At 39.3% G+C, this 27,762-nt stretch overlaps 1 protein-coding gene across 3 annotated transcripts in view; it reads left to right on the forward strand.

Annotated features, from left to right (window-relative positions):
- CACNA1E (calcium voltage-gated channel subunit alpha1 E) overlaps window positions 1–27,762 on the forward strand; it is a 393,237-nt gene that overhangs the window by 173,688 nt on the left and 191,787 nt on the right. For all 3 annotated transcript variants that reach the window (XM_027868457.1, XM_027868458.1, XM_027868459.1), the window contains exon 7: window positions 22,789–22,892. In XM_027868457.1, the coding sequence (XP_027724258.1) occupies window positions 22,789–22,892 (104 nt within the window). The remainder of the gene's footprint in view (window positions 1–22,788; window positions 22,893–27,762) is intronic.

A 27,762-nucleotide genomic window follows, 5' to 3' on the forward strand; every position in this document is an offset into this window, starting at 1 on the left:
TTGACGTAGGAGATGCACCTTAGAGGCCATCCAGTACAATCACTACCTGAATAAGAACTTCCCTCTGTAACATATCTGAAATGTAGCTAACCAGCCTTTGCTAGAAGAGCTCACTTAAACCTATGGCTTTCAATTCCACTTTGGAATAGATTGTTAAGGAAATTTTCCCTACCTCTAGCTGAAGGGTAACTGTAAAGGTAACTTCACTGTAACTTTCACTCATTGTTGATCATTCTGGCCTCTGATACCAACCAGAACACATTAAACATCTCCTCCAGGGAACAGCTCTTAAAACACAAATGAGAACTATCATGTTCGCTTATCCGTCTCTTGAATAAACATCCCCAGCTTCTCAAATGGCATGGTCTCACACACTTCACCTACACAATCTGTGACCTCACAACACTCTCTACTTCATTAAGTCCTTCCTCAAGTACGGTTCTTAGAAATGAACACTATTGTCCAGATGTAGATTGTTCACAGCAGAACACATTAGGACTCCCTAGTCCTGAATATATACCTTTCTTAATGGAGCCCAAGGTTACATGAGCTTTTTTGACTGCAATATCACACTCAACTCACATTGAGCTTGTAGCCCACTAAAACTTTTTTCAGGGGCAGCTAGGTGGCATAGTGGATAGAGCACTGGCCCTGAAATCAGGAGGACCTGAGTTCAAATCCGGTTTCAGACCAAACACTTGACACTTACTAGCTGTGTGACCCTGGGCAAGTCACTTAACCCCAATTGCCTAAAAATTTAAAAAAAACCTTTTTTTTCAGACATTTTTCAGACAAATGACCATCTAGACACAATTTTCTTCATCTTTGAAAATAAAGAATTGAACAGCTGTTCTTCTGTCCCTACCCCATCCATTATTATCATCTCTTCTTTTCCCCAATGGAACTAAAAAAAAAAAAAACAAATTAAGAAAAAAAAACTACAGTAGCATGCCTCATATAATAAAATAAGTACAATATAAGACTCATTTACATTTCTTTTTATTGATGTTCTATTACTTGCTTTGGAGTCTATCTTTTGTAGGTCTTCTAATTTAGCTGATAAATTCCCAGTATAGTCACATCAGCCTCTTTAGAGAACTTGCCTTTTTCTTCCTTATTTATGCTTTCAAAATTTCATTCTTTAGAATTTTCCACAAGAGGTATCCTGGCAAATATTTAACTACTAGTTCTCAAAAAAAAAAAGTATGCAGCGCACACTTTGTTGTTTAAATTTCATTGTTAACATTTTTTTCATTGTCTTTCTATATAATGAACAAACAATAAATTAATTCTCAATTTGTAGCATTTGCTGATTTTTGAGGTATGAGTGCTCACACTGAAAATTTAGCAGTTGGCCAAACCAGTACAAGCCAGCTCTAGCACATCCATTTGAACCTCACTTGGACTGATTGATCGTACAGATTGTAGAGCATGGCATTCTGCATGTCCTTTCTCTGACCACCTTAAAATACTCTTCTTAAATTTAAGGTTCATGTCAGAGGATGCTTGAGATTTTTCCTCTCATCAGAAATTCCAAGATAGATTGACAATATTCCACTAAAGTTACCATTATTTACTTCATAAGTAAAAAAAAAAATCTGCTTTTGTTAGACTCTGTAGCTCACTTTGCTTGTTTTCTCTACTTTGTGCATTTTTGTAAAGAGATCAGAATCTGTGGGTTTTGTTGTTGACTCCTTTATTGGATTTTTTTTTGCCTGAGAATTTCAAATCTTGTCTACTGCTGTTCTTCCTACGTTGAACTACTTTCTATCCAGTTTGATGGATTTATATGGGTAGTTCTCTTTTTTCCTTCCTTTTCAGCTTAAGGCCTTTTTGATTAGATTTGCAAGATGTCAGACAGTTACATTCTTTTAAAAGTGATTTTTGTTGCTCTCTGTCTCTCTCTTTTTTTATATCATCATAATTTTCCCTGGCATTCCTCCTCCTCTCTCTCCTAGACATTCATCCCTTGTAACAAATAATATTTTTTTTTAAATTTCTTATTTTTATTTACTTACTTTTAGTTTTCAACATTCATTTCCATAAGCTTTTGAGTTTTAAATTTTCTCCCCCTCCCTCCTTCCACTACACTTTCCCCAAGATGGTATGCAATCTGATATAGGCTCTACATATACATTCATATTAAACATATTTTCACATTAGTCATGTTGTAAAGAAGAATTAGAACCAATGAGAGGAACCATGAGAAAGAAGAAAGAAAACAACAACAGCAACAACAACAGTGACAAAGAGAGCAAATGGTATGCTTTGATCTACATTCAGACTCTGTAGTTCATCCTCTAGATGTGGACAGCATTTTCCATCATAAGACTTTTGGAGTTGTCTTAGATCATTGCATTGCAGAGAAGAGCCAAGTCTATGAAAGTTAGTCATTTCACAATGCGTCTGATACTATGTACAATATTCTCCTGGTTCTGCTCACTTCACTCAGCATCAGTTCATATAAGTCTAACCAGGTTTATCTGAAGTCTTCCTGCTCATCATTTCTTATAGCACAATAGTATTCCATTACATTATACCACAAGTTGTTCAGTCATTCCCCAATTTATGGGCATCCCCTCAATTTCCAATTCTTGGCCACCACAAAAAGAGCTGCTATAAATATTTTTGTACATGTAGGTCCTTTCTCCCTTTTTATGATCTCTTTCAGATATAGACCTAATAATGGTATTGCTGGTTCAACAAATAATATTTTTTAAAATAAAAAAAAAGAGAAAAGGAAAAATAATCAGCAAAATTGATCAATAAATTGAAAAAGTCTGAAAGTAAGTATAATATATAATACTTGTGGACCTCTCACATATGCAAAGGAGTGGGTGTGTCTTGTCATATCTCTTCTTTGAAATCATACTTATTTTTTCTAATTTTACTGCATTTGCTTTTTATTGTTTTGTGGTTGTCCTTTCCATTTATGTTGTTGTGGTAATTGTGTATGTTGTTTTCTTGACTGCTTACTTTATTCTGCATTGGTTCATATAGATATTTCTATGCTTCTCTGTAAAGATCATACTCATCATTACTTATAGCATAAAAATATTCCATTATATTCATGTGCTCCAACTCCCTAATAATGGGGATCCATTTTGTTTCCAATGTTACTATCATAAAAAGTGCTACTATAAGCATTTTGGTTTATATGAGGATTTTCTCCCTGTCAATGGTCACTTTCATGTATAAGTCTAATAAATAGAATCTCTGGATCAAAGGTAATGGATATTTTAGACAATTGATTTACATTGTTTTCCAAAATGCTCAAGCTAATTCACAGGTCCATCAATATTGGACTAGTGTGCCTTTCTTTCCACAACCCATCCGACACTGACAATTTCCATTTTTTTGTCTTTTTTTTTTTTTTTGGTCTATTTGTAGCATGTAAAGTGAAAGCAGAGGGTTATTTTGATTTGAATTTTTTCTTATTATTAGTAGTTTGGGGCATTCCTTCATATGATTGTTAATAACTTGTAATTTTCCTTTTGAGAATTATTTGTTCATGTCCTTTGACTACTTATTTAGTTGTGAGTGGCATTTGTGTATATGTGGTGGGAGTTAGTTCTTTATATATTACAGATACCAATCCTTTGTCAGAAAAATTTGATCCAAAGATTTCCTCTCCCATTTGACTACTTCTCTTCTTATTCTAAATGCTTATGCATTTATTTTGTTTGTACAGAAGCTTTTAAGTTTCACGTAGTCAAAGTTATCAATTCTATCTCCTGTAATTTTCTTTACCTCTTGTTTGGTTACAAATACATCTCCTACCATTGGCAGTGATATATATATGTAATATATATATACATATAATATATATAATATATATATACATATAATATATATGTATATATACTTCTCTTCTCACTTTTAAAAAAATATAATTATCTTTAATATCAAAAGTTCACGTATCCATTTAGAATATAATTATCTTTAATCAAGTTCATATATTCATTTAGAATATGTTATGTAAGCTTATGTAAGGTGTTGTCTAAGCCTAATTTCTATCAGTCTACTTTATGGTTTTCCTCAAAGTACTTTTTAAATCAAATAAATTATTTTGTAAATAATTTATATTTTCTAGTTTATTGAAAACTAAGTTATTAAATTCCATAATTTCTATTTCTTCCTTGTATACTCTGTTCTGTTGATCTACCTCTCTATTTTTTAATCAATACCAGATGGTTTTGATGACTACTGCTTTATGGCCTGAAAGTGCTATTTCCCCTTCACCTCTACATTCTTTCATTATTTTCCTGGATATTCTAGCTCTTTTATTTTTCCAAATTCATTTAGTTGTGATTTTATTAAGTTCTTTAAAGTATCCCTTTGATAATTGGGTAAGTTTAAAATATTAAAACCATCAATTAACTTTAGTATGATTATCATTTTTATAATATTGGCATAGCCTAGCCATGAACACTGAATATTCCCCCTGCTATTTAAGTTCTTCTTTATTTCTTTGCATTTTGTAATTGAATCTATTTGAGTATTTTGTATTCTTTGGTAGACTGATATTCCTAATAACTGCAAAATGTATAAGATATTTGTGTAAGATTCCCCTTTCTATTATTGCCTTTTGGATTTTTGTTATTTTTGTATAGAAATACTGTTGTTTTTTGAGAGTTTATTTTGTCTCCTGAACTTTTGCTAAAGCTATTCAAAAATGAATAGCTTTGTGATTCCCTAGGATTTTCTTAATAAAGCATTGTATCAGAAAATAAAGATAATTTTACCTCCTCTTTACCCATCTTTACACCTAATTCTTTCTTTTCTGTTATATTACTAGCCTTTCCCAAACTATATCAAATAATAATGTGGAGAGTGGGCACCCTTACTTTACTCCTATATTTACTGGAAAAAATTAGTGTGTTCTTATTGCATATGACACTTGCTTTTAGTTTTTATCATATTAAAAAAGATTCCCTTTGTTCCTATACTTATTAGGGTTTTTAAATGAGTGATATATTTTGTCAAAGACTTTTTTTATCTAAATCTGTTGAGATAATCATATGGTTTGGGATATTTTTGTTTTAAAATGATTGATTATGTTGATTGTTTTCCTAATGTAAAACCATCTTTGCACCCTTAGTTAAAATCCAACTTTAGTCATAATGAATGAATTCTTGGATGAACTGTTGTATTTTGACAGGATTTTATTTTAAAAATTTTAATCAATATTCCAATTCATATTCATAATATTGGTCTATAGTTCTCCTGTATTTTATCCTTCCTGGGTTTAGGCATTAGGACTATATTTGTCTCATAAAGAGAATCTGGTAGAGTGCTTTCTCTTTTGATTTTTGAGAATTTTTTTTCTTTGCAGTATTGGTACTAATTATTCACTGAAATTTTGATAAAATTCTCTTGTGAATCCATTAGGACCAATTTGTTCTCTCACACATACCCTTCTTCCCCCCAACTCCTGTTTTGGTAGTTCACTTCATAGCTAGTAAAAGAATCATTTTCTGAAATAGTATTATTTACAATCTCTTATTTGTTCTTCTGTTAGTTTGGGTATTTTATATTTTTTAAGGTATTCCATTTCTTCTGTGTTCTTACTTTTGTCAGCATTTAACTGGATATAGAGGGTTCAGGATTCTTTTTATTTTTTCTGGTTTTGTTGTAATTTTATCTAGTTCATTTGCCTTTTTGTTGATTTAATTTTCTGCCCTCTTTTTAATCAGATTGGCTAAAGATTTATCAATTTTATCAGTCTTTTCAAAGAACCAGCTTTTGGTTTTATTGATCATGTAGCTTGTTTTTATTTTCCATTAGATTTCTACCTTATTTTTTTCTCCTCTCATTTTTAATACCTCTTCTTTTGTGCTTTTAAAAGATTTGTCTATTAATTGGCTTTCTAATTTTTTTAAAAAATACATATTCAGTTTATTAATCCTGTTGCTTCTATTTTGTTAATGAACATTTGTAGGGATATGATTTTCGCCGTGAGGCCTTCTTTAGTTGCTTCCCAGAAATTTTGCTATGTTGTCCCACCATTATTAAAGATTTCATTGTTAAGTATCATTTGGGCCTGCATTTTGTTTGTGCTGCCTGAACCAGTGACTATTTTTATGATCCATAAAAGATATGTACTATTTTTGCCTTTTTACATTTGTTTGCAATATCTCTGTGCCCTAATATGTTGTCAATTTTTATAAAAGTTCCAGGCAATGCTAAGAAATATGTGTATTCTTTAGCAGTCTTATTCAGAAGATGTCAAAATGCTTTCAGATCTAATTTCTGCACCTTTTTCTAAAGAGGATTTCTTTCCCTCATTCTCTTCTTTCTCTCTCCAAATTCTCTCTCTGGCTCTCTCTCTAATTCCCAAACCTTCTGAATCTCTTCTACAACTTCTGCTTCTTCTTCAGCTAAAGCACTTCTACCAATTCTTCTCTCACACACCATATTCTCCCACCTATGGCAGAGGTTGGGTTTTTAAAAAGATCTATTAGCTCACAACCTTCATATAAATTATTTCAACTCATTTCCCATTTTAACCAGGTCGAAGCGATGATGCATCTGGTGACCTGGGACAACAGTAACTTTCCTATTTATAGTACCAGGATTGTGGGTGGTGCTTCCTGTTTTTATTGGAATTTGTTTTTGCTCACCAAGTCATTTCTTCAGTTCTGATGTAATTCCTCCTTTGTCCTAGGTATAGCAGCTAATCCTTATTTTCAAGGATGGCCCAGCATTGCCTGATATTGCCTTTGAGCAGCTGAGGGGGAGGGGCAGGGGGCTGACTCCATATGTGGCCTGTCACACTGCAATGTTGTGGTACTTGCTCCTTGGAGGCCTACTATCCAAGAACAAGCTTGTCCTGACACTGCATAAGGTGGGAGATTTCACGGGATCAGTGCCCAAGGCAGCAGAGCTGCCAGCCAGGTGCATGATACCTAGATAATTATGTGATTACACAGACCTGGCAGTATGTTAATGTGTCTAGGTTGGGGCTGGGGACCTCCAGGGAATGAAGGCTGTTTAAGGATTGGCGCACACCCTGGAGACTGCTAATTATTCAGAGCCCAAGGAGAATGAATCTTTTCATGACACCTTCTTAGGTCACCCCAGTCCACAAGGGCACCACCTTCTGAAATCCCATAGCCCTACCTAGTAGTTCTATCATTTTGATATCTCTTGACATACGGTGTTTTAGACCATCAATTATCATTTCCTCTGTGTGTGTGTGTGTGTGTGTGTGTGTGTGTGTGTGTGATTTCCTCAAGTTCATGAAATGAATGTAAGTTTTTTTTGGGGGGGAGTGGAATTGGATCAATCACCAATATGTATCCCTCACAGCCCTATCAAAGTGCTTTGCATACAGCAGAGACTCAAATAAAAAATTTGTCTCTATTAGTAGATGGTATGTTCATGGGACACAGAGAGATATAGTTATTCCTTTTACATCCCAAGGGTTAGGGACATGGCACCCCAGTTATCTGGAAAATTCATGTAAAATTTTTTGGCCCTCCCCTTATACCAAAGAAGAAGTCTGATTTTTTTTTTTTGAGACTATTAAGGTTAAGGGACTTGCTCAGGGTCACACAGTTAGTAAGTGCCTGAGGCTGGATTTAAACTCAGATCCTCCTTATTCCAGAGCCAGTGCTCTATCAGCTTTTTTATTTTTCTCCTTTTATGGGGTGTTTACAGTACCTTACTGTAAAATTTGGGTCAAGTATTTGATTGTTGGCTATATTGTATAATACTATACATATATTTTATGCATTTCTGAGTTTCTGATTTTTTTTCTGTGTTGTCTGCTGGCCTTTATGTGCCATATATAGCTTCTGCAAAACTCCCCCCAAATTCCATTTAATTTCTTACGCCAACCTGCGATATATTAAAACTGCGATGGGGAAAATTTCGATGTGGAAAGGATAACTGCACAGTCTTCAGGGAACTTTTCCAGATAGGGCTTATCTTTAATACCTAACTGAGTTTTAGGAATTTTTCCCCCATGAGTATGCTAAGGTCCATTCTGAATCAGAAAAGTTTCTAACCCAATGATTCAATGCAACAAATGTTTTTTTAAGTACCTACTGAGATCTACTAAGAATCAAAGGAGATAATATTTGTAAAGTGTTTAACATAGCACCTGACACACAATAGGAGTTTAGGAAAGGCTTGTTCTCTTTCCTTTCTTTATTATATGCTAGTTCTACACTCACAGGATTGTTATTTGTCCTTTGTTCTTGAAGAGGACCGTGACATCAGGAAGGTGATGCCATGACAAGCAAGTGAATTGGATTTAAGTGAGGGAGGGCTGTGCTAAGTCACCAGCCTCACTCTCTCCTCCGAGCCATCTGGATCCAGTGGTGAGATATAGATCAGGATGACTGGAGATGGCTCTGGATGCAGTGGAAAACCTTGGCCTTTTAAAACTAAGGTCTTTAGCAGGTCTCAGTTTGACTGTGCTAGGTACTTGACATCAAAAGACAATAAATGAGACAGTAGTTTTCCTCAGTGAACTTACATTCTACCAGGGATTTCTTTCAAAATGGGGCTGTAGGAGACACAGAGCTTTCATGATCTCTCATCCCGGTCCTACCTGCACTTCTGGATTCACAGCCCAAATGTGCTAATGTTAAGGAGTTAGCTGTTGAACCAATGATAAAATAAAGTAAAATGGAGGGAGTGGAAGTGGTTTCCTCTGCTTTATTCTCCAAGTTTCTCTATGACCCAGATTAAAAGCAGGACTCTTACATTTCTGATCTGAGTCCCTCTCATCCTGAGGTGACATGTGGAGGAGCCAGTGTAGGTGTCCCAGCTCTGACACTAAACCACTGGTTCACTTTGGGCAAGTAACTTCTCCAAGCCTCAGTTTCCTGATTTGTAAAGTGGAGATGACCATACTTTGTATAACCTTTATCACAGACCCATCATAAAGAATTGAATGAGATAATATACATACAACCCTTTGAAGGCATTAAGTGCTTTGTAATTGGAAGTGATTGTCATTATAGTTTAGCAAGTTGAACAACTTTATCTTACTCATTACATTTCTAAGATCAATCTGATTCTAGCCAAGTCCCATTGGGAAACAACTGGACCCAAGTTTTCCTGTCAGAATCAGGTCCTGTTGGCAATGGATTGAGCCAGACTTGCAGTGGTCAGGACCTGAAGAATAGATAGGTCCACCAAGGCAGGACAAAGAACTCCAAGGAGGCAGACGGTCAACAGTAGAAGATCCAAGAGTAGATAGCAGTTGGATACTCCAGCAGGTTGGTCTGCACAGTATCATGAGAAACTGGTATTGGGCAATAGGTGGGTAGATATTGGCAGGAAGGTCTGGCATTATTCATTTTTAGACACTGGGGTTCAGGAAATGGCTACAGTCCCTGGGAGGGCTGGGAAAAGCAAGAGGGTCACAGAGAAATTGGGGTACTGAGGAAGGGACCAACACAAAGAACCATAAGGGAATTAGGACAGAGTGCCAGTTTCTGGAAAAAGTATACTTTGGAAGGAGGGAAGGGTAATTACAAGGAAAAAGGAAAAAGGAATCAGAGTACAAAGGAAGATTAAGACTAGTAGAAAGGCTAACAATATTGTCCTGCAAAGCAAAGATTCAAAGACCCAGAGCTTGAGGTGGGGGTGAAATGGCCATAACTTGAGGGACAGAGGAAATGGGAGCCAGGCCAGCCCAGACACTGGTGCTGAGCCCAGTTTATACTAATGCCAGAGTCCCAGGTCTCCCTAAGTGGTTAGATAATACCCAGTATATCCAAGGATCCTATTTTATACAAATCTCTATTGAATAAGCAACGAGGTGTGTGTGTGTGTGTGTGTGTGTGTGTGTATTAGGAAGGAGGGCTAAAAGAGAGAAACCTAGAATATGGTTAGCCTTGTTTGTGATTGCTTTCATCCATGCATCAGAGTATGACTGTGTGTCTTCACCATAGGGGACTGTAAGACTTCCTTCTGCCCTTGCCAGGATCGCTGTGGAGAAAGCAGGCTTCACCAGAGCTCAGGAAGGGAAAACTTCCTCTTTCAGCCTTCCAAGTGGGGAAGTTGTGATCTTTTAAAATAAAATTTTGAACTGTTCTGAAGTTTGACTCCTGGGTGTAGGTGTATGTAATGATTGATCATCATGGGAGAAGGATTGTGGAGTGCTATAGCAGCACCCAACTGGGAGCATGGACCCATTTCAAACCTGGGAGTATTTGAAATGAATCACTCTCTCGCTGTCCACCTCCTCCCCTTTCATTCCTCCCTACTGCCTTCTCTTATCTCCTCTTTTCTTTCTTTATTCTCCTCTCCCTCTTCACTAGTTTTCTCCCCCAGCCTCTCTTGTCTGCTAATGGAACAAACAGTCAGCACTGCCACTGAGAATGAACGAGGCTGGGTCAACCAAATTTGACATAGTAGGGCTTAGAAGATTTCTATGTATTTTGATACTAAACTAGTACCAGGCAGCTGATATGCAAATTTGGCGTTGGAAATAGGCACTGGTTTACTTCCCCCAGGGGTGGTGCTGAAATATCAATGGGGAAGACTCCTGATCTCTACCCAATGACCATCTTTCTTTCTCCCTTTCCTCACTTTCTTTCCACCTGGCCACAGTCACTGCCCCCTCATCTTTCCTTTCCTCCACCTCCAACAGTCGTCTTTAGGATCACATTGTTACACATTTTGAGTTGAAAGGGATCTTAGAAATGATTGAGCCAAAAAAAGAAACTAGAGCCAAAAAAGGGGAAGTGACTTTGGGAAGCCATATTGGTAGAGTAGGAAGTTGGCCCAACATGGATACCAAAGATTTGGGTCCATGCATTATGTCTTCTACTTTCACTTAACATCTCTGAGAATCAGATTTTCATTTGTAAAACAAGGAATGTGGACCAGATACCGTCTAAGGTCCCTACAAGTTTTCAGTCTATGATCCTATGATGTGCCCATCATACAAGGGTGGCAAATGGGAAATAGAGGATACAAAACCATGTCTTTGAGCTCCAAAATCCAGTCCTTTTTTGTGCTTATTTACTGTTCTGTTCTCATGGTTTGCTCACTGAATGTCCTCTAACCGTGACCAGTCCCCAAATTGAAAAAAAAAACAAAACAGAATTCCAAAACCAAAGGTTGCAAAAGTCCAAATTAGTCATGAGCTAAGGGGTTTATTTTTCCAATGCCCAAATTCATGTTTAGTGCTACATTTCAGTCCCTTTCTCTTCCTGCCCCACCTGCAAAATAGAGGGTTTTGTCTTTTCCGAGGACACAAGAATTGAAGGGGAAAGTAGAGTCAGACTTGATTCATTTTTAATCTTTTCTTGAACTCACTAGAGATAAGGGTGGTGGAGCTTTTTTACTTTCTGAGGGGATTAGAAGATGAGATCCTTTGTAGCAAGATAGGAGAAAGCTCCCAGTCACTAAAGAAGGGTTTATTAAGTGATAATCCCAGATAAACCTCTGGTAATCAGTCACTAACTGCCTACTTGATGATGAGAAAATATCAAGGCATTTAATTAACTCTTTGAGAAATTCACATAAACCTCAAGTCACCCCCTTCCCCCCTCTCTCCCTCCTTCCCTCTCTCCCCTCCCTCTCCCCTCCCCCTCCCCCTCCCTCTCCTCCTCTCTCCTTCTCCCCCTCCTCTTGACTCCTCTTTATCCTGCTCCTCTGTTTAGAATTACACATTCAGTGACTGTTGCTTGCACTTACTTTTCCCTCCTATAAGACCTCTACCTAAATCCTATACTTGAACAGACATGGAATGTTGTCTGTCCCAATAGAACCCAAACTGACTGCAAGGACTGTTTAATTTTTGTCATTGTATTTCCAGCACCTTGCTCGATGCCTGGCATAACAAGATTGTTGTTGGTTGTTGATTAGCTAGGGAGATGGAAATTCTTCCAAGATAACCCCTTGTCAGATAGCTTCAGGAGAGTGGTACACCTGAATTGAGGAGGTAAAATAATAGAAAGAATTGGTATCATGGTGTTTTTTAGGTCCCATTTCCCCCGTGTCCCCTGTCATTTAATAGACTGGAAGGCCATGTGTGTATTTATCTGCCTACGTCAGCTGACCTATTCTTTTAATTTATATGTTAAAATACTGTTTCTACCCATAAGATCATTACTTCAGGCTTCCTTTTCTCACTTTCACTTTAGTCTCACTACAACAATGGTCTTAGGGTATAAGCAATGGTACATTGCAAATGGTGAAGGTATTAATTATAAACATGTTCTTCCAGTATTTCCATTAGTAAGCCCTTCTGAATAGGATCCAGGATGGATTTGCCTTACATTGAGCTCTGAACTCTAAGTGGGTGGTTTTAATAAGGCTTCAGTGGCTTTCCCACCCACCTCCTATCACTGATCCAGATGCACCATATCATCATTGTATACCAAAGAAACAATGTAGGAGGGATGACAATGGCCACCAGAAAGTGTGGCCAGGCCACTACTGGCTCCCACATCTTGGAAAACAATAAATGTTTGAAGCAGCATGGTATAGTGGAAAGAGTGCTGTATTTGAAGTTGGCAGAGACTTGGGTTCGAATCTTACTTCTGTTACTTGGATAAGTTATGTAATATCTGGGCCTTCATTTGTAAAATGGAGATAATAATACTTACATCACTGAGTATTTCAAGTGAAGTAATTTACAAACTTCAGATAAGCGTGTAATATTAGTAAGAATACCTGGAGGTCATTTATCCGAATTCTAAATCACTGTCTTCATCCCTAGTAGCCAATGGGAATGCTCAGTTGGAATTACCTTTGTGTAACCAAGAGGGCAGAGAGGATAGAAGTAATATCCTTATTGAAAGCAGGAGGAGATCTAGGACTGGAAATCAAAGAAGAGCAGAGAGGTTTGGATAAGACTTGTCCTCTTCCAAGACAAAAACAAAGAGAAATCGAGTCTAGTACCGTTTGTGCTCTAGTTAACAGCAAACATCACTTGGTCAATCAATATGCATTTATTCAATGTCATAGAGGCAGTGAATTGCAGTGCACTGAGGGCTGACTTTGAAACCAAGAGGACCTGAGTTCAAGTCTTGCCTGAGACACATACTGGTTGTATGACCCTGAATAAGTCATTTAAGCTCTCGATGTTCTAGGCAACTCTCTAAGACTGTACATTGCAAAGAAGGTACCAGGAAATCTTTTCCCATCTTTCTTAATTCTAGAACTTTCCCTCTATTGATTATTTCTTATTTATCTTGTACATAGCTTGTTTGTACATAGTTGTTTGCATAGTTGTCTTCTCCATTAGGTTATGAGCCCCTCAAGGGCAGGGACTCTCATTTGACTTTCTTTGTATCTCCAAGACTTAGTACAGTGCCTAGCACATAGTAGGTACTTCATAAATGTTTATTGACTGACTGACCTAGTTTCTTCACCAGGGAGTTCTGCATAGCAATGAAATCACAGGTTCAGTCCCTATCCACTAATGGGTGCTAGGCATTGTACTAGACTAGGGATACAATTATATAAATGAAATTATTATTTTAAATTATTTAAATATTAAATTAAGCATGTCCTCAAGGAATTTACATTTGATACAAACAATAGGAAAATATGTATTGTGAGATTTTAAAGACTTTTTGTAACTTTGTGGCCACTCATTGATGGGCCATCTCTTGATCCAGGCTGGAGCTCTCCTCATGCCCGTCTTCATTGCTTTGAGTCTAGGACCTGGCCTGCGTGTTCTCTTCTAGCTGGTATCACCAATTTTCTCTGACCAGACACTGAATAACGAAACAGCAGAAGGAGCTGTTACTCATAGGGCACCTGAGTTTGGGGAATTTTGTTTTAGAAATTGGACTGTAAATAATAGTTCTTCAATAAAGAGAACTCCTGGTGACTACCAATTTCTGCAAAAGAATGGGCCCCATGACCCCAGCCTTATTATCACCAGATTCTCTTTCAGTATTCCAGCCCAGTGAGGTTTCTTTTTCTTAACCCCATCCCTCTTCTTGTTTTTCAATCTTCTCCATCCCAGGAAGGACACTTGGGCTTTCATACATGGGTGAACTATCCTGCTAATACAGGTGACTATACCTGGGAGCTCGAAGTATTGCCAATACTAAGACCATTTTCGTTCCTGCCTTTGGCATTTCTGCTCTCTTTGCCTCCATAGTGTCGATCACTATAGTATCCAGGTGGAAAGGGGTGGGGAAGGAGGAGGTCGTTAAATAATCTACCCCTTGATGCATGATAGGGTGAATGGGTGGGGAGCTTTAATTACTTGTGGGCAGACCCCTAGCTAAGCCAGATGCCATCTCTAGAGCTTGTTTGCTATTTCTCCTAACATTGAGACTTAGTGTGTTTATTAAAGATGCCTAAAGATCTAATGTGCAATAGTATGCTTTTCCTTCAGGGAAGAACAGGTTTAGCCATCATAGTGGCAGATGCTTCAGTATCATACACAGTTCTCCATTGTTCTTCCTAGTCCTTGCATCCTCTGGTAGCTATCTTTCCTCTCATTCTCCCCTGCGGGCTAAGAGAACAGCTACCTTTTTTCCCTTCTAGCACACCCAGGAATGAGCTCCCTTGTTTTTGTTTATTTATTTGTTTTCACTTTAAAAAACATTTCCATTTTACTAGTAGCCTCCAGAGGCTACTCCAGGTGGGAGCCTGACATTTTGGTGTAGAATTTCCTGGCATAAAAGAAAATTGCTTGGTTTACCAAGAAGACAGCTGTGAAGTAGCCAATAGGGTATCTTGTATTTATGCTCATTTAAGAGGCATTGAAATGGAAAGTATGTTGGATTTGGAGTCAGGAGAGATCTGGCTTTGAGTCTCAGCTCTAATACTACCTGTGTGATGTTGGATCAATCACAGCCTCTTTAAGCCTCTGTAAAACCTGTAAAATAGGTATAAAAAAAAAGATTTCATTGGTATAGAGATCTCTCAGATGAGGTAGCTCCCTCTATCAGCATAGGTCAGCACCTTCTCTGACCATAGAATCTCAGCAAATTGCTTAGAGCAGAGGTGTCCAGCCTGAGTGTGACACAAACCAGAATAAACTGTCACAGGGAAATATTTAACAAAATAAATAGAATATAACAGAACAGAGATAATGTTAATATGTGGTTTTCTAAGTCAATATATAGTCTGTCGTCATCTTGATGCATGGCTTAGTGGCCTCTGTTTTGATTTGAGTTTGACATCACTGGCCTAGGGTACCAAGGGGTTAAGTTAATTCCCTAATATCCCCCAATTGGTATGTGTCAGAGGAAGAAATTGAACCCAGTGCTTCCTGGCTTCAAGGCCAGTTCCCTAGTCACTACACAATGCTACCTGTCATGCATCAAATGGGGATAATAATACTTGTAGTATTCACCTCAAAGGGTTGTTGAAAGAATCAAAAAGGGATAATAAATGTAAAGCACTTTGTAAACACTAAAACATCCTATAAATGGTAATTCCTCATTATCATTATCTTCATCATCATCTCTCAGAATGGTGGGGGTTGGGCAGTGACATATACTGCCTGTAGAAACACTATCCAGGGTAGTTTGGTGGTTTTGTGAAGGTGGTCCAATCTTGAGAGTAGAGGCAAATGCATTTTAAGAGGAGATGAGGAGGAGGAAGAGATGCTAGGTGGGGTCCAGCTACTCTGTGTTGAGCGGCTAAACTCTTACAGAACAGGAGTTTATACAGGTGAGGGGAAGAAGTTGTTTCTCTGTAGATCACTGTCTTTAATCTTAGTCCTATAGGACTAAGTAAGCTAGTGGCTTTATCCTGGCTTCCCCACAGACTAGGAATCATTCCTATCTTCAGTTAGGTATGGAGGTGGGGGGGGAACTAGTTCGTTGGCATAGCATCATCAGGGAGTTAGCTGGCTATGGATACTAATATTGCAACACCTCCCATTTGTGAAGTATTGTCTCATTCTATCTTTAAAGCAGTTAAAAGTTTGCAAAACACCTATCATACATTTATTTGATTCACTGTGATTTAGGAAGAAGCTTCCTGAAGCAGGTCGGTCAAGGCAAATAGTGAAGAAGCGACAATGTGCTTGAACCATCCCCCAAATCTCCTTAGAGCTCTAGCTTTTTCTATTCTGACCCTACCTCCTCTTGGCTTATTTTCTTTTTCCTTTCCTTGGGAATGGTCACAGGACCAGTAAATCCTCTGGTTTTATGAGAAATGCTTTTACCAAGATCTTTGGATGGTCCTTCCAGGAAATTTGGGGTGGCCAATGTCCTCTGGTTCCTTTGTGGGATCCTGACTTTCAGTTCACAGAACTGTCTTATTCCCTCCTTAGGGTGGCTTTAATAGTAGTAGTAGTAGTAGTAGTAGTAGTAGTAGTAGTAGTAGTAGAAGTAGCAGCAGTAGAAGTAGCAGCAGCAGCAGCAGCAGCAGCAGCAGTAGTAGTAGTAGTAGTGGTAGTAGTAGTAGTAGTAGAAGTAGCAGCAGCAGCAGCAGCGGCAGTAGTAGTAGTAGTAGTGGTAGTAGTAGTAGTAGTAGTAGCAGCAGCAGCAGCAGCAGCAGCAGCAGTAGTAGTAGTAGTAGTAGTAGTAGTAGTAGTAGTAGCAGTAGCAGTAGTAGTTGTTGTTGTTACTGTTGTTGTTCAGTTAAGGCTGACTCTTCATGTCCCCTTTTGGGGTTTTCTTGGCTAAGATAGTGGAGTTGTTTGCCATTTCCGTCTCCCGGTCATTTTATTGATGAGGAAACTGAGGCAAACAGGATTAAGTGACTTGCCCGTGGTCACACAGATAGGAAGTATCTGAGGCCAGATTTGAACTCAGAAAGATGAGTCTTCCTGACTCCAGGCTGGCACTTTTTCCACTGTTATCATCTAGCTCTGCCCCATTAGGATGACTACTCTCAGTCTTATGTCTTTGGACTCTTTACTTGTGACTTTGTTTCTCTAGAACACATTTTGACCAGAGAATCTGAATCAGAAAGAATCTTGAAATAGTGTTGTCCCTTTAGCCTGAGGGATAGTTGAGATAGCTAGTGTGGTATGGTGGTATAGTTGAGGTTGAAATCAGGAAGACCTAGGTTCAGTTACTTCCTTTGACAGTAGCTATGTGACCTGGATGAGTCACTTCATGTCTTTCAACCTCCATTTACTAATCTATAAAAACATGGGTCTAACCAGGTCTCCCTTTTCCCCATCAGTAAACTCAAGTGACTTCCTATTTCCTGTATGATCAAACATAAAATCCTATACTTGCCTCCTAACCTGTCCCCTTCCTACCTTTCCAGTCCTCTCACACTTTATTCTTCTCCACATTCTCTGCATTCCAGTGACACCCTGGCCTCCTTGCTGTTGCTTGAACATTTTCCGGCTCTGGGCATTTTTACTGGTGGTCTCTCATGCCTGGAGCTTTTTCCCTTCTCATCTCCCCCTCCTGATTTCCCTGGCTTTCAGCTTCCTCATCCTCCTGCATCTTAGAGCCTCCCCTGTGAGGCCATTCTCAATTAATCCTGTACGTAGTTGTTTGCATGATGTTTTGCCCAATTAGACTGTGAGTAACTTGAGAGCAGGCACTATCATTTGCTTAGTACACTGCCTGGTATACCACAGATGTTTAATAAATGTTTGTTGACTGCCAATAAAATAGGGATTTTAATATCTGTAGTACCTGCCTCACACGGCTGGTGTAAGGCTCAGAGGAAATGACCCCTCTATCTCTATAGTGTACTTTGCAAGGTTTAAAGGGCTGCAGAAATATCAGTTGTTACTACCATCCTCTTGGCCTCCCTGACAACTCAACTGCTAACCAATGAAAGCTTCTATTTGGGGGGAGTTAAAATCTAAGGTATACTTCAAGATGGTTGAGAGATGTGGTTTTTGCAAGGACTTCTGGATCAAAAAGCAGGGTTCCTGTTTCTCAGGGTGGTAGACAGCAGCTTACAGACTGGGAAGTGAGGCTAAGTGAGGGAACGGGGAAGGGTAGAGTAAAGAATTCGTTTCTTTCCTTCTCTCCAACTAGCTTCTTCTCTTCATTTCGGTTGTTCTACCAATCATCTCTTCTTCCCCCACTCCTCCTGAAGACTAATGTGATAATTGCCATGTGCTCCTGTTTACTCAGGGAGGGGGTGGGTCTGCCACCCCCAGCTGGGCAGGTTCCCAAAGGAAAACATTCTCCCTGCCTGGGTGCTGGTACCCACTAAGCATTTTCCCTGCGCAGGTGTATTGCCACCCCCGGACCTTTTTGCACCGTCTGTCATCATCCCCATATAGTGTGTGCACGTGTGTGTATGTGTCACTCTCAGGGGATTAGATCCTGCAGGTGAGAACCAGAGGAAGAGGGAAGCCTGAAGCTGATAGCCATGAGCCAGCATTCTGGTCTACTGAGAATTGCATTAGCTAAACGTTGGGTCATAGGGTCAACATTAACATTGACTCTAGGAAGGACACTTCTTTAGTCTGAGTATTCTTTCTCTAGGATCCTCTTTGAGAGCTGTCCCTTCTCTGATTGGGGTTTTACTAAGGTTCCTGGTAACTTTTTTGACTAATCCTGGTAACCTAGGGAGGGAAGAACAGGAGAGGTAAGTAAATGGGTACCCTGAACTCAGCGGAGGATTCTGGGTAATAGTGGTATTTTTCACCAGAGTGGGCCTTGTTTAGAGTAGTTTGCAACGACTTCACAGTGTCTCTGAAGCAAGAGCGGGTGAAAACCTATAATAATAATCCATGAAAGCGGCTTGTGAGAATACAGCCTGTCACTTGTTGGGGGGTGGGAGGAGGGGGTTAGTGGAGAGAGAATGAAAGAGAGAAACACACACACAGACACACACACTTACCCTTCTCTCTTCCACCCCCCTGCTATGAGACAGACACATGCACACCATGAGAGAGACAATAGTCACAACTCAGGGGTTTAACTTGCACCGTTCACTTCACGTTTCTCCCCTCCTGCTTGGTGCTAAGGCACTTGCTGCCTCCAGAGCTGTTGATGACTTTTAAAAAATGTTATTTTTTCCCTCTCTCAAAAGACACTTCAACATTCGTCTCTCCTACACTGGACAATTTTAAGATTTTTAATAATGATGAATCAGATGCAGATTGAAGGCTTAATTAGCCCTGGAGAGAAAATAAGAAAGAAATAAAAAAAAAACTTTCCATCCTGAGGGAAGAAAGACTGGTGTCCATTGCCTGCCCACTGCTGCCTGGGCCTGTCCCTCTGCCCATCTGGCCCTTGTCATTGATTCATCAGCCACTGAATAAGGTGGGGTGGGACCCCCAGTAAGGGGAAGTGCTGGGAGAAAGTACGGGAGAAAGGCTGGGGAAGGAGGCTGAGAGGGGGCAGCAATTCTATTAAAAGGTTTGTGAATAATCTAGGAAGGATGTCAAACAGCTTTCTCCAGAAAAACCTTTTAAGCTGTCAATCATCTTTAATCATTCCCCAGGGCAGTGGCTGTAGCTACTGCTCATTTGCTGCTGTTCGTTATTGTCATTGCTGTCATTCGGTAATGCCAATCAGTCACTGTGGTGGTCCCAGCGTTGTGAGAGGTACCACTCAGAGCACCTCATCTAAATAGAGGTGGAAGATAGGGTCCTTGCTCTCGCTGTGTTCCGGCCTTAAGAAGAGTGGGTCTGGGCTATGGTTCTAGGGGAAGTAAAACAAATTTGCTCCAAGAAGCACTAATCAATCAATCATTGGAACTAACCAGATTTCTTCTTACCCTTCCTGTACGGGGTTGTATATATGAACAAGCCTGTTCCTAGATTGTTTAATTCATCTTGCAATCTTCCATCAGGGCTGCCACTTCACCTCTCCCAGAAAAACAACTTCTTGCCTCAATTAAAGTCCTTCCAAAAAAGAGAACCCATAATGTCCCTCCATAGCTTATGAATAGTAATAATTGGTATTTACATAGCAATTTAAGATTTGCAAGCATTTTACTTAATTATTTTATCTGATTGTCATTGCTACCCTGAAAGTACAGATGAGGAAACTGAGACTCATAGAAATTGTCTGTGGTCACATAGTTATTAAGGTTCAGACATGGGATTTGAAGCTGGGTCTTCCCCAGATTGTGAGGTCTTTGAGGGCAAGGATTGTCTTTTGCCTCTTTTTGTATCCCCAGTACTTAGCACACTGCCTGGCATAAAGTAGACACTTAACAAATATTTATTGACTGACTGACTCTGAATCTAGCACATTAGTCATGAAATCACATTGCCTACTTGCTCCTCTGGCAACTGGGATAATTCTTTTGGATGCCTGACCTAAGTCCTCTCTACTCCATTTTTTTTTTTGACTTTTTGGTGAAGCAATCGGGGTAAACATCAAGTATCTAAGGCCAGATTTGAATCTACTCCAATTTAAACTGATTCTATATCAGTTTTTCATCTTTTGTTTTTGAAGAGGACCAATGACATCACTGGTGAAGTCTTGACTTATGCATGAATTGGATTTAAGTGAGGCAATTGCACAAAGTCATCAGCCTCACTTTCTCTTCAGTAGAGCTAAAGGCATCAGCCATATATGTTGCAATTAGAAGGACTTGGGCTCTGTTCATCCTGTTTAGTAAAAAGCCATTTTCCTCCCTGAAACTACTACAAAATCAAAAACAAGTAATACATCACCAAATTGTGTTAGGGAGAGAATAAAGACAAAGGGTTGAGGTTAGGTGTGAAGAGAAAGTTTGTTCCCAAAATAATTATGGGAAATCTCTGCTACTTCAGAAGGTGATGAACTTGGATGAGAGACATCACGGATTATAATGGTAGCCCCTTTACAGATGAGGACTCTGGGGTCGAGAAAATAACTTAGAGCACCCAATATGATACTGTGAACATTCTAGGTGTTTCAGACTAAGTTTGCTAGGTTAGATAGTCACACAATTATATGACACTAGAACCTAGATGTACTGATTCCCAGTTCCGAGCTCTTACCCCTGCCATACACTGTCTCTCATTGTACAAAATATGGAGGGGAGAATATGGAAGAAGTGAGAATCTAATGGAAAGGGAGTTCGAATCCTCATTCTGCTATTCGTTATCTATGTGACTATCTTTCTGGGGTTCAATTTCCTCATATCTAACATGAAAGGGGTAGACTACAAGATTTTTCAGATCATTTCCTGTTTTTAATCCTAAAGAAACCCATTAGAAAAGGAGATTATTGTCAATAAGCATTCATTAAGCATTTACTTTGTACCTGGCACTGTGCCAAGCACTGGAGTTACACAGATAGACAAAAATAATATTCTCTGTTCTCAAGGAGATTATATTCTAATGGGGGGGGATGTGCAAATAACTATGTACATACATGATCTCTCTCACTCTCTCTGTCTCCCTCTCTCTGTCTCTCTCTTTTTCTCTCTGTCTTTTGTAAATGGAGGCAATCTCAGAGCCAAAGCACTAACATTGAGGGGATCCTGGAAAGGCTTTTTTTTTTTCAGAAGGCAGGATTTTAGCTCAGGCTTGAAGGAAGCCAGAAAAAGTCAGAGGCAAAAGGCAGAGATGAGAAGGGAGAGAATTTCAGGCACAGGACACAGACAGTGAAAATGCCTGGAGTTGAGAGATGGAGAGTCAGGTTCAAGGAAGAGCAAGAAAGCCAATGTCATTGGATTGTTGAGTATGGAAAAGAGTGAAGTATAAGGAGACTGGAATATTAGAAATGGATTAAGTTCAGAAAAGCTTTAAAAGCCAAGCAGAGGATTTTATAGCATTCAAAAGAAGAGATACAGTGCAGAAAAATGTGAATGTAAATTTTAGTTGTGGAAATGAGAGGAAAAAAAGGATTGATCATCGATATCAGAAACAGTGTGTTGATAGAGTGCTGGGCTGGCAGTCAAGGGATCTGAATTCTTATCCCAACTCTGTGACCACCCCTCTGTTTGAATAGATAATAATATGGTGCAATGTCTACTCCCAAATGAACTACTCTGGGGAGGAGAAGGAAGATTATGAGGAAAAAGATATTTTTATCTAGATACCTGTACCACAATCAAGATTCGCATGTATTTTCTAGTTTACTCTATATTAGCACCAGGCAAGGGGATTTATTCCATAGTGTCTGACCCTTAGAGGCAACATGATTAGTAGAGAGAATGCTGGGTTCAGAATCTGAAAGATCTGGGTTCAAATCCTAACTCTATAATCTTTTCGTGACTCAGATAAAAATAACAACAACAACAACTAGCTTTTCTATGGCGCTATAGCTATAGGATTTGGCAAAATTACTTTATACACACACACACACACACACACACACACACATCTGAGGAAGTCATAGAGAGGTTCAGAGGCACATTGGTGGAGAGATCTTTCCACACAGATGAAATTACAGAGCCTCCTCTAATTTCTTTGTTTTTTTTGGGTGACTGTTGCTTGTGATCAGAGCCTTCATTCCTGCTAGTTGGCAGTGTACCATGGTGAGCTTGTGTGTGCTCAGGTAGAGAAGAAGGGGTGGCTTATACACTATAATTACAACTAATCAGGGTGTGATCACTCACCCTTTGACTCTCCTGTGAGAATGTGACGTGACCTCACCAATCCAAATCCAAAGTCAAGAGAGGCACTTACTAATAGGATGTAATAGGATGTACTCGTTAAGCTTCCATAGCTGTGATTATAGTGGGAATAGTGATGGCTCTCTTTTATGTAGTACTTAACAGTTTACAAAGTGCTTTCCAAATAACAACTATGACACAAAGTAGTGCAAAGTGTATTCTTCCCATTTGACAGATGAGCAAACAGTCTCAGTGAGGTTCTGTGGATTTTCTAAGATTGTATAATTGGAGTTAAGCTAGGATTCATGTCCAGGTCCTTTGATTCTAGATTTGATGCTCTTTTTTTTTTTTTAACTACACCCCACCTCCCCTCTTGGGTACCACGGGAATGACAATGTGACTTTTTCTATCTTCCAGACCAATGATGCCTTAGGAGCCACCTGGAATTGGCTGTACTTCATCCCCCTCATCATCATCGGATCCTTCTTTGTTCTCAACCTTGTCCTGGGAGTGCTTTCCGGGTAAGCAAAGTTATTCTGGTCACTTTCTGATTTGTTACTTGGTAAAAACTTGCTGCTTCTCCCCATCGTCTTGGTTCTGGGAATGCAGACATCTCAGAGCTTCCTCATGACGAGATGCTCTTATAGACTTCCCTTCTCAGGGACTTCAATGTGGTGATAATGACCCAGGAGCTAAACAAAGGTTTCTCATGACTAGAACTGTTGGGCTATTCCTTGAAGCCTCAACTGAAATTTAGAAGTGAATGCTGAAGTCTGTGATTGGGGCAACTTAAATTGTTGTTGTTAATTGTTTCAGTTGTGTCTGATTCTTTGTGACTCCATTTGGGGTTTTCTTGGGGGCAGAGATACTAGAGTGGTTTGCCATTTCCTTCTCTAGTTCATTTTACAGATGAGGAAACTGAGGCAAACAGGGTTGCCTAGGGTCACACACCTAGTAAGTGTCTGAGGCCTGACGTGAACTCAGGAAGATAAGTGTTCCTGACTTCAGGCCCAGCACTTTGTCCACCTTGTCACTTTGCTGCCCCAACTTAAATTAGTCACCCTTTAGCAAATGCCCTATTGAATGCCCTATATTGAATTCCCAATTGAATGCCCTATATCTCAAACTGTGCTGCCCTGGGGAATACAAGAGAAAATTCATACACGGTTTTGGTCCTTGAAAAGCTTATAAATTTAGGAAGATAAGACACACGTTGAAAAATCAGAGAACACCACAATATATAATTATGGGTAAAAACTGTGTGGCGCATATAATAAGCATGATGAGAGCTTAGTGACAGGAGAGATCATTGAGAGGAGTTTTCATGAAGGGAGACTTCATGAGGGGAAGATTGGTTTGGGATGGGCTAGCAGGATCCTAGATCCTAGATGATGTCTTATGCCTAAATCAGGACAGGACTTCAGAGGCTATCTTGCAAAACTCACTCATTTTACTGGTGAGGAAACTGAGGTCTAGGGAGGCTAAGTGAACTACCCAAGGGTCATACAGGTAGTGAGCTCTGGAGGCAGGATTTGAACACCTCTCCTTTGACTCCAGAACTCTTTCTACTTTATGATGTTACTTTCTGTAGAAAGGTTATGGGCATTTCATATAGGAAGAACAGTATAAACAAAGGTGCAAAGGTAAGAATTAACATGGTAAGTTTATTAATTAATATGAATTAACATGAATAAGAATTAATATGAATAAGAATTAATATGGTAAGTAGCGACGTGACTGACCCAACTTTAAAAACATCAGAGAGGCTAATAATTTCTAGCCTTTCTTTATGATAATTTTACACTTGAAAAAGTATGAGAACCAACCGAATGGGAATTTCTCTTTTGGAATTATTTGTCCCAAACATGGAAGAACTGATTTGCTGGAGTGGAAATGATGGGGACCTGAAGGAAAGTTGCTATGCCACCTGAGAGTTTGTGATGGAGAAGGGGGAAGAAAACCAGCCATAGCTTGTCATACATGTTAAATTTTAGGACAGCAGACTTCAAAGGTTCATAGAAAGGATAAAAAGGATGATGTCGCCTAGAATTCTACAGGGCGAGTCATCCCTTCAGGGATAGGAGACTCTGAAGAATGAAATTCTAAAGACACAAATCAAAACACTTGAATGAGAGGAATGAGAGGAAGTTGTCATCTGAAGAAACTGATGTGAATTCACAGGGAGCTTATCCGTCAAATCATGTTTGAAAACTATTTATGCAAAAGATGGAATAAAGGCAAGTAATGGAGGATGGATACTGAAGTGTGGCATGGGCCTGTAATGACTTCCTTTGCTAGGCATCTACTAATCATACCTTTAATACAACATTCTAAAATAATGTCTAAGAAAACTGTGGAGATTTAAGAGTGCATCTTCCCTTGATTAGGCAAGTCGTCTGGCCCAGATAAGCTAGGAACTGACATTTGTGATCTCTGAGCCACCATCAATGATTTTTTTTTGAAGATCATAGATAACAGGAAAGGCACCACTTGACTATGTGAAAATAGTTGTCCTGGTTTTCAAAAAAAAAGGGGAGGGGGAAGAATTGAGTCTATAAACCATATAGGTCAGTGAGCTGGACTTTGTTGCTTGATAGAGTTCTAGAACATGTGATTCAAGGATTGGCTAGTGAATGACATCTGCCAGGGGAAGCAGTGATCCCAAAGAGCCAGCATGGCTTCATTAAAATCAGGAAAAGCTGGACTAATAGCATTCCTTTTTTTTTTTAATTTCTGTCAGGTTTAGCAGAATAATGGAGAAAATTGCTGTAGACCTAGTTTACTTAGATTTTAGCAGAGCATTAGACAAAGTTTCTCCTGACATTCTTTCTTGTGAACAAAATGGAGAGATATGGACTATATGATACTATAGTTAGTTGGATTCAAAATTGGTTGAACAGCCAGACCCAATGTGTAGTTATATTCATTTGGAAGGAAATCTCTCGTGGACTATCAAAAGGAAACTCTCCTTGACTCTGTGCTCTTTAACATCATTATCCATGGGCTTGGGTAAAAGGCATAAGATTAAACTAGAAGATATTGAAGGTTGGCTTATCATTAGTCCAAAGACAACAAAAAAACATTTCCTAGGATACTTTGTCATCTCATACTGCAGTATCCATGACAAGTAACAGTATTTGTCAAAATACCACTATGAAAATACTTTTCCCTTATCAGTCAATGAATATTACAGAGGATGAGGAGACAGAAAAATCCTGTGACGAACTTGGTGCAGGGTACTCCAAACTAAATCAACATATATATTAGTCCTCAGTGATTTCTACGCAAACGTGAGCTTAGGAGAGGGCAGTGAAAAAATACACTGGAAAACATGGTTTAGAAAAAAAAAAAATGAAAGAGGCATGGAGACTACTCTTGACTTTTTTAATAAGTTATTTTCTTTTTGTCAAGTAAGGAAGTGCTAGACATGATATGGTAAGCACCAAGTAACACTGTAAATAATGAAAATGATCATACTATAGCAGATAAAAAAGTATTGATGAAGAAAAATCACTCATTTATATAGCACTTTAAGGTTTGTGAAGCATAATATGCATTTTATATATATATATATATGTATATATATACTTTCTCTATATACTCATTATTTATACTCTGTCTCCCTGTCTCTTTCTGTCTCCCTTTCTGTCTCTCTGTCTCTATATATGTTTATATGTATTACACACACACACACACACAAATATATATATGATCCTTACAACAACCCTGTGAGAGATACTACATACACATACACACGTGCATATGTTCCTATATACATACACACATATAGATCTATCTATTGATCTGATCTCCATATAGATAGATCTATCTATCCATCTCCAGCCCTCATCTCTCCTCTGAGTCCCAGACTCACAATTCTCCCATGCCCGGAATGTTCTCCCTCCTTGTCTCTGCCTCTCATTTTCTCTGGTATTCTTCAAGTCTTCACGACTCAGCTCAAATCCCATTTTCAGACTTTCCTGGGTCTCCCTCCCTAACCCTGGCTGCCTTCGCCTTCTCCTCCTTCTCCTCCTTTTCTTCCTTCTCTTCCTTCTCCTCCTTCTCTTCCTCCTCCTCCTCTTCCTTCCTCTTCTTCCTCTTCCTCCTCTTCCTCTTCCTCCTCTTCCTCTTCTTCCTCTTCTTCTTCCTAGCTGGTCTTGCTACCTTAAGCCTTTCCCTTCCCTGATGCAGGCTTCACCCAACTGTCAAACTGATTTTCCTAAAGTGAAAATCTGACTGTGTAACTCCCTAGCTCAGTAAATGTCAGTGGCTCCATGTTACCCCCAAGAGCCAATAAAAACTCTATATGACATTTAAAATCCTTCACCACCTGACCCTGACCTATCCTTTCTCATTGCACGTTACTCTCCTTCATACACCCCACGGTCCAGCCAAAGTTACCTTGCTTCTTTTTGCATTCTGTCTTCTGCTTCTGTGATAATGACCTCACAATCCCCCATGCCTAGAATGCACTCTCTCTGAGAATCCTTTGTTTCCTGCAAGACTTGACTCAAGTGACACCTTCTATGTGAGGGTCATGTCTTTCCCCATCACCTTTTCTAATTATTCTGTATCTATTTGTTTGTGTGTCTCTAGGGTATAAGTTCTTAGGGAATAGAGATTGTTTTCACTTTTAATGCCCAGCGCACAGCTGGACACACATGAAAATCATATATTCATTGATGGAATGATGTGTATCAGAGACAAATGAGGAGGCTGACAATTCACCTCCTTTCCCAATGACTGAATATTGCCTCACTGCTACAAATCTGCATTGCTCCTCTTATGACCTTGTCCCAACCCCTTAATGTATGCATTCCCCAAGGGTTTTCCTGAGGCTTTCTTCTCTCTATCCACTGTCAACCTTACTCCCACAGTTTCAACTGCCACATCTGTGTACAGGATTCTCAGATCTAGAACTCCAGCCCTCATTCCTCCTCTGAGTCTTAGACCCACATTGCTACTTTCTATAGAACACCTCCACCTGGATGTTCCATAATGGGACCGCAAATTCAACATGCTCAATTCATTGTCTTCCCCCTTCCCTGCATACCTGTTCCGCCCTCTTCTGACCTCACTACTTCTGTTTGTGGTATTACCAGTCATGTTGTCGTCCCACATGCAAAACCTTGGGTTTATCCTTGATAAATCTCTCCTTTACCTCTCAGATTCAATCAGCTATTGAGTCCCATCAATCCCATCTCCACGACCTCTCTTACATCTATCTGGACTCTCCACTGTCACTGACACTACCCTAGTACAGGTCCTTATTACCACCCACCTTCATTACTGCAATAGCCTCCACCCCCACCATCCTTCAATCTGTTTCACACTGTTGGCAGGATATTCTGTCTGACTCACAAATATTGTCATGTCATCCCTCTATCCAAA

Source organism: Vombatus ursinus, unplaced genomic scaffold (assembly GCF_900497805.2).
Source record: "Vombatus ursinus unplaced genomic scaffold, bare-nosed wombat genome assembly UNPS02014789.1, whole genome shotgun sequence".
Taxonomy (NCBI): Eukaryota; Metazoa; Chordata; class Mammalia; order Diprotodontia; family Vombatidae; genus Vombatus; species Vombatus ursinus.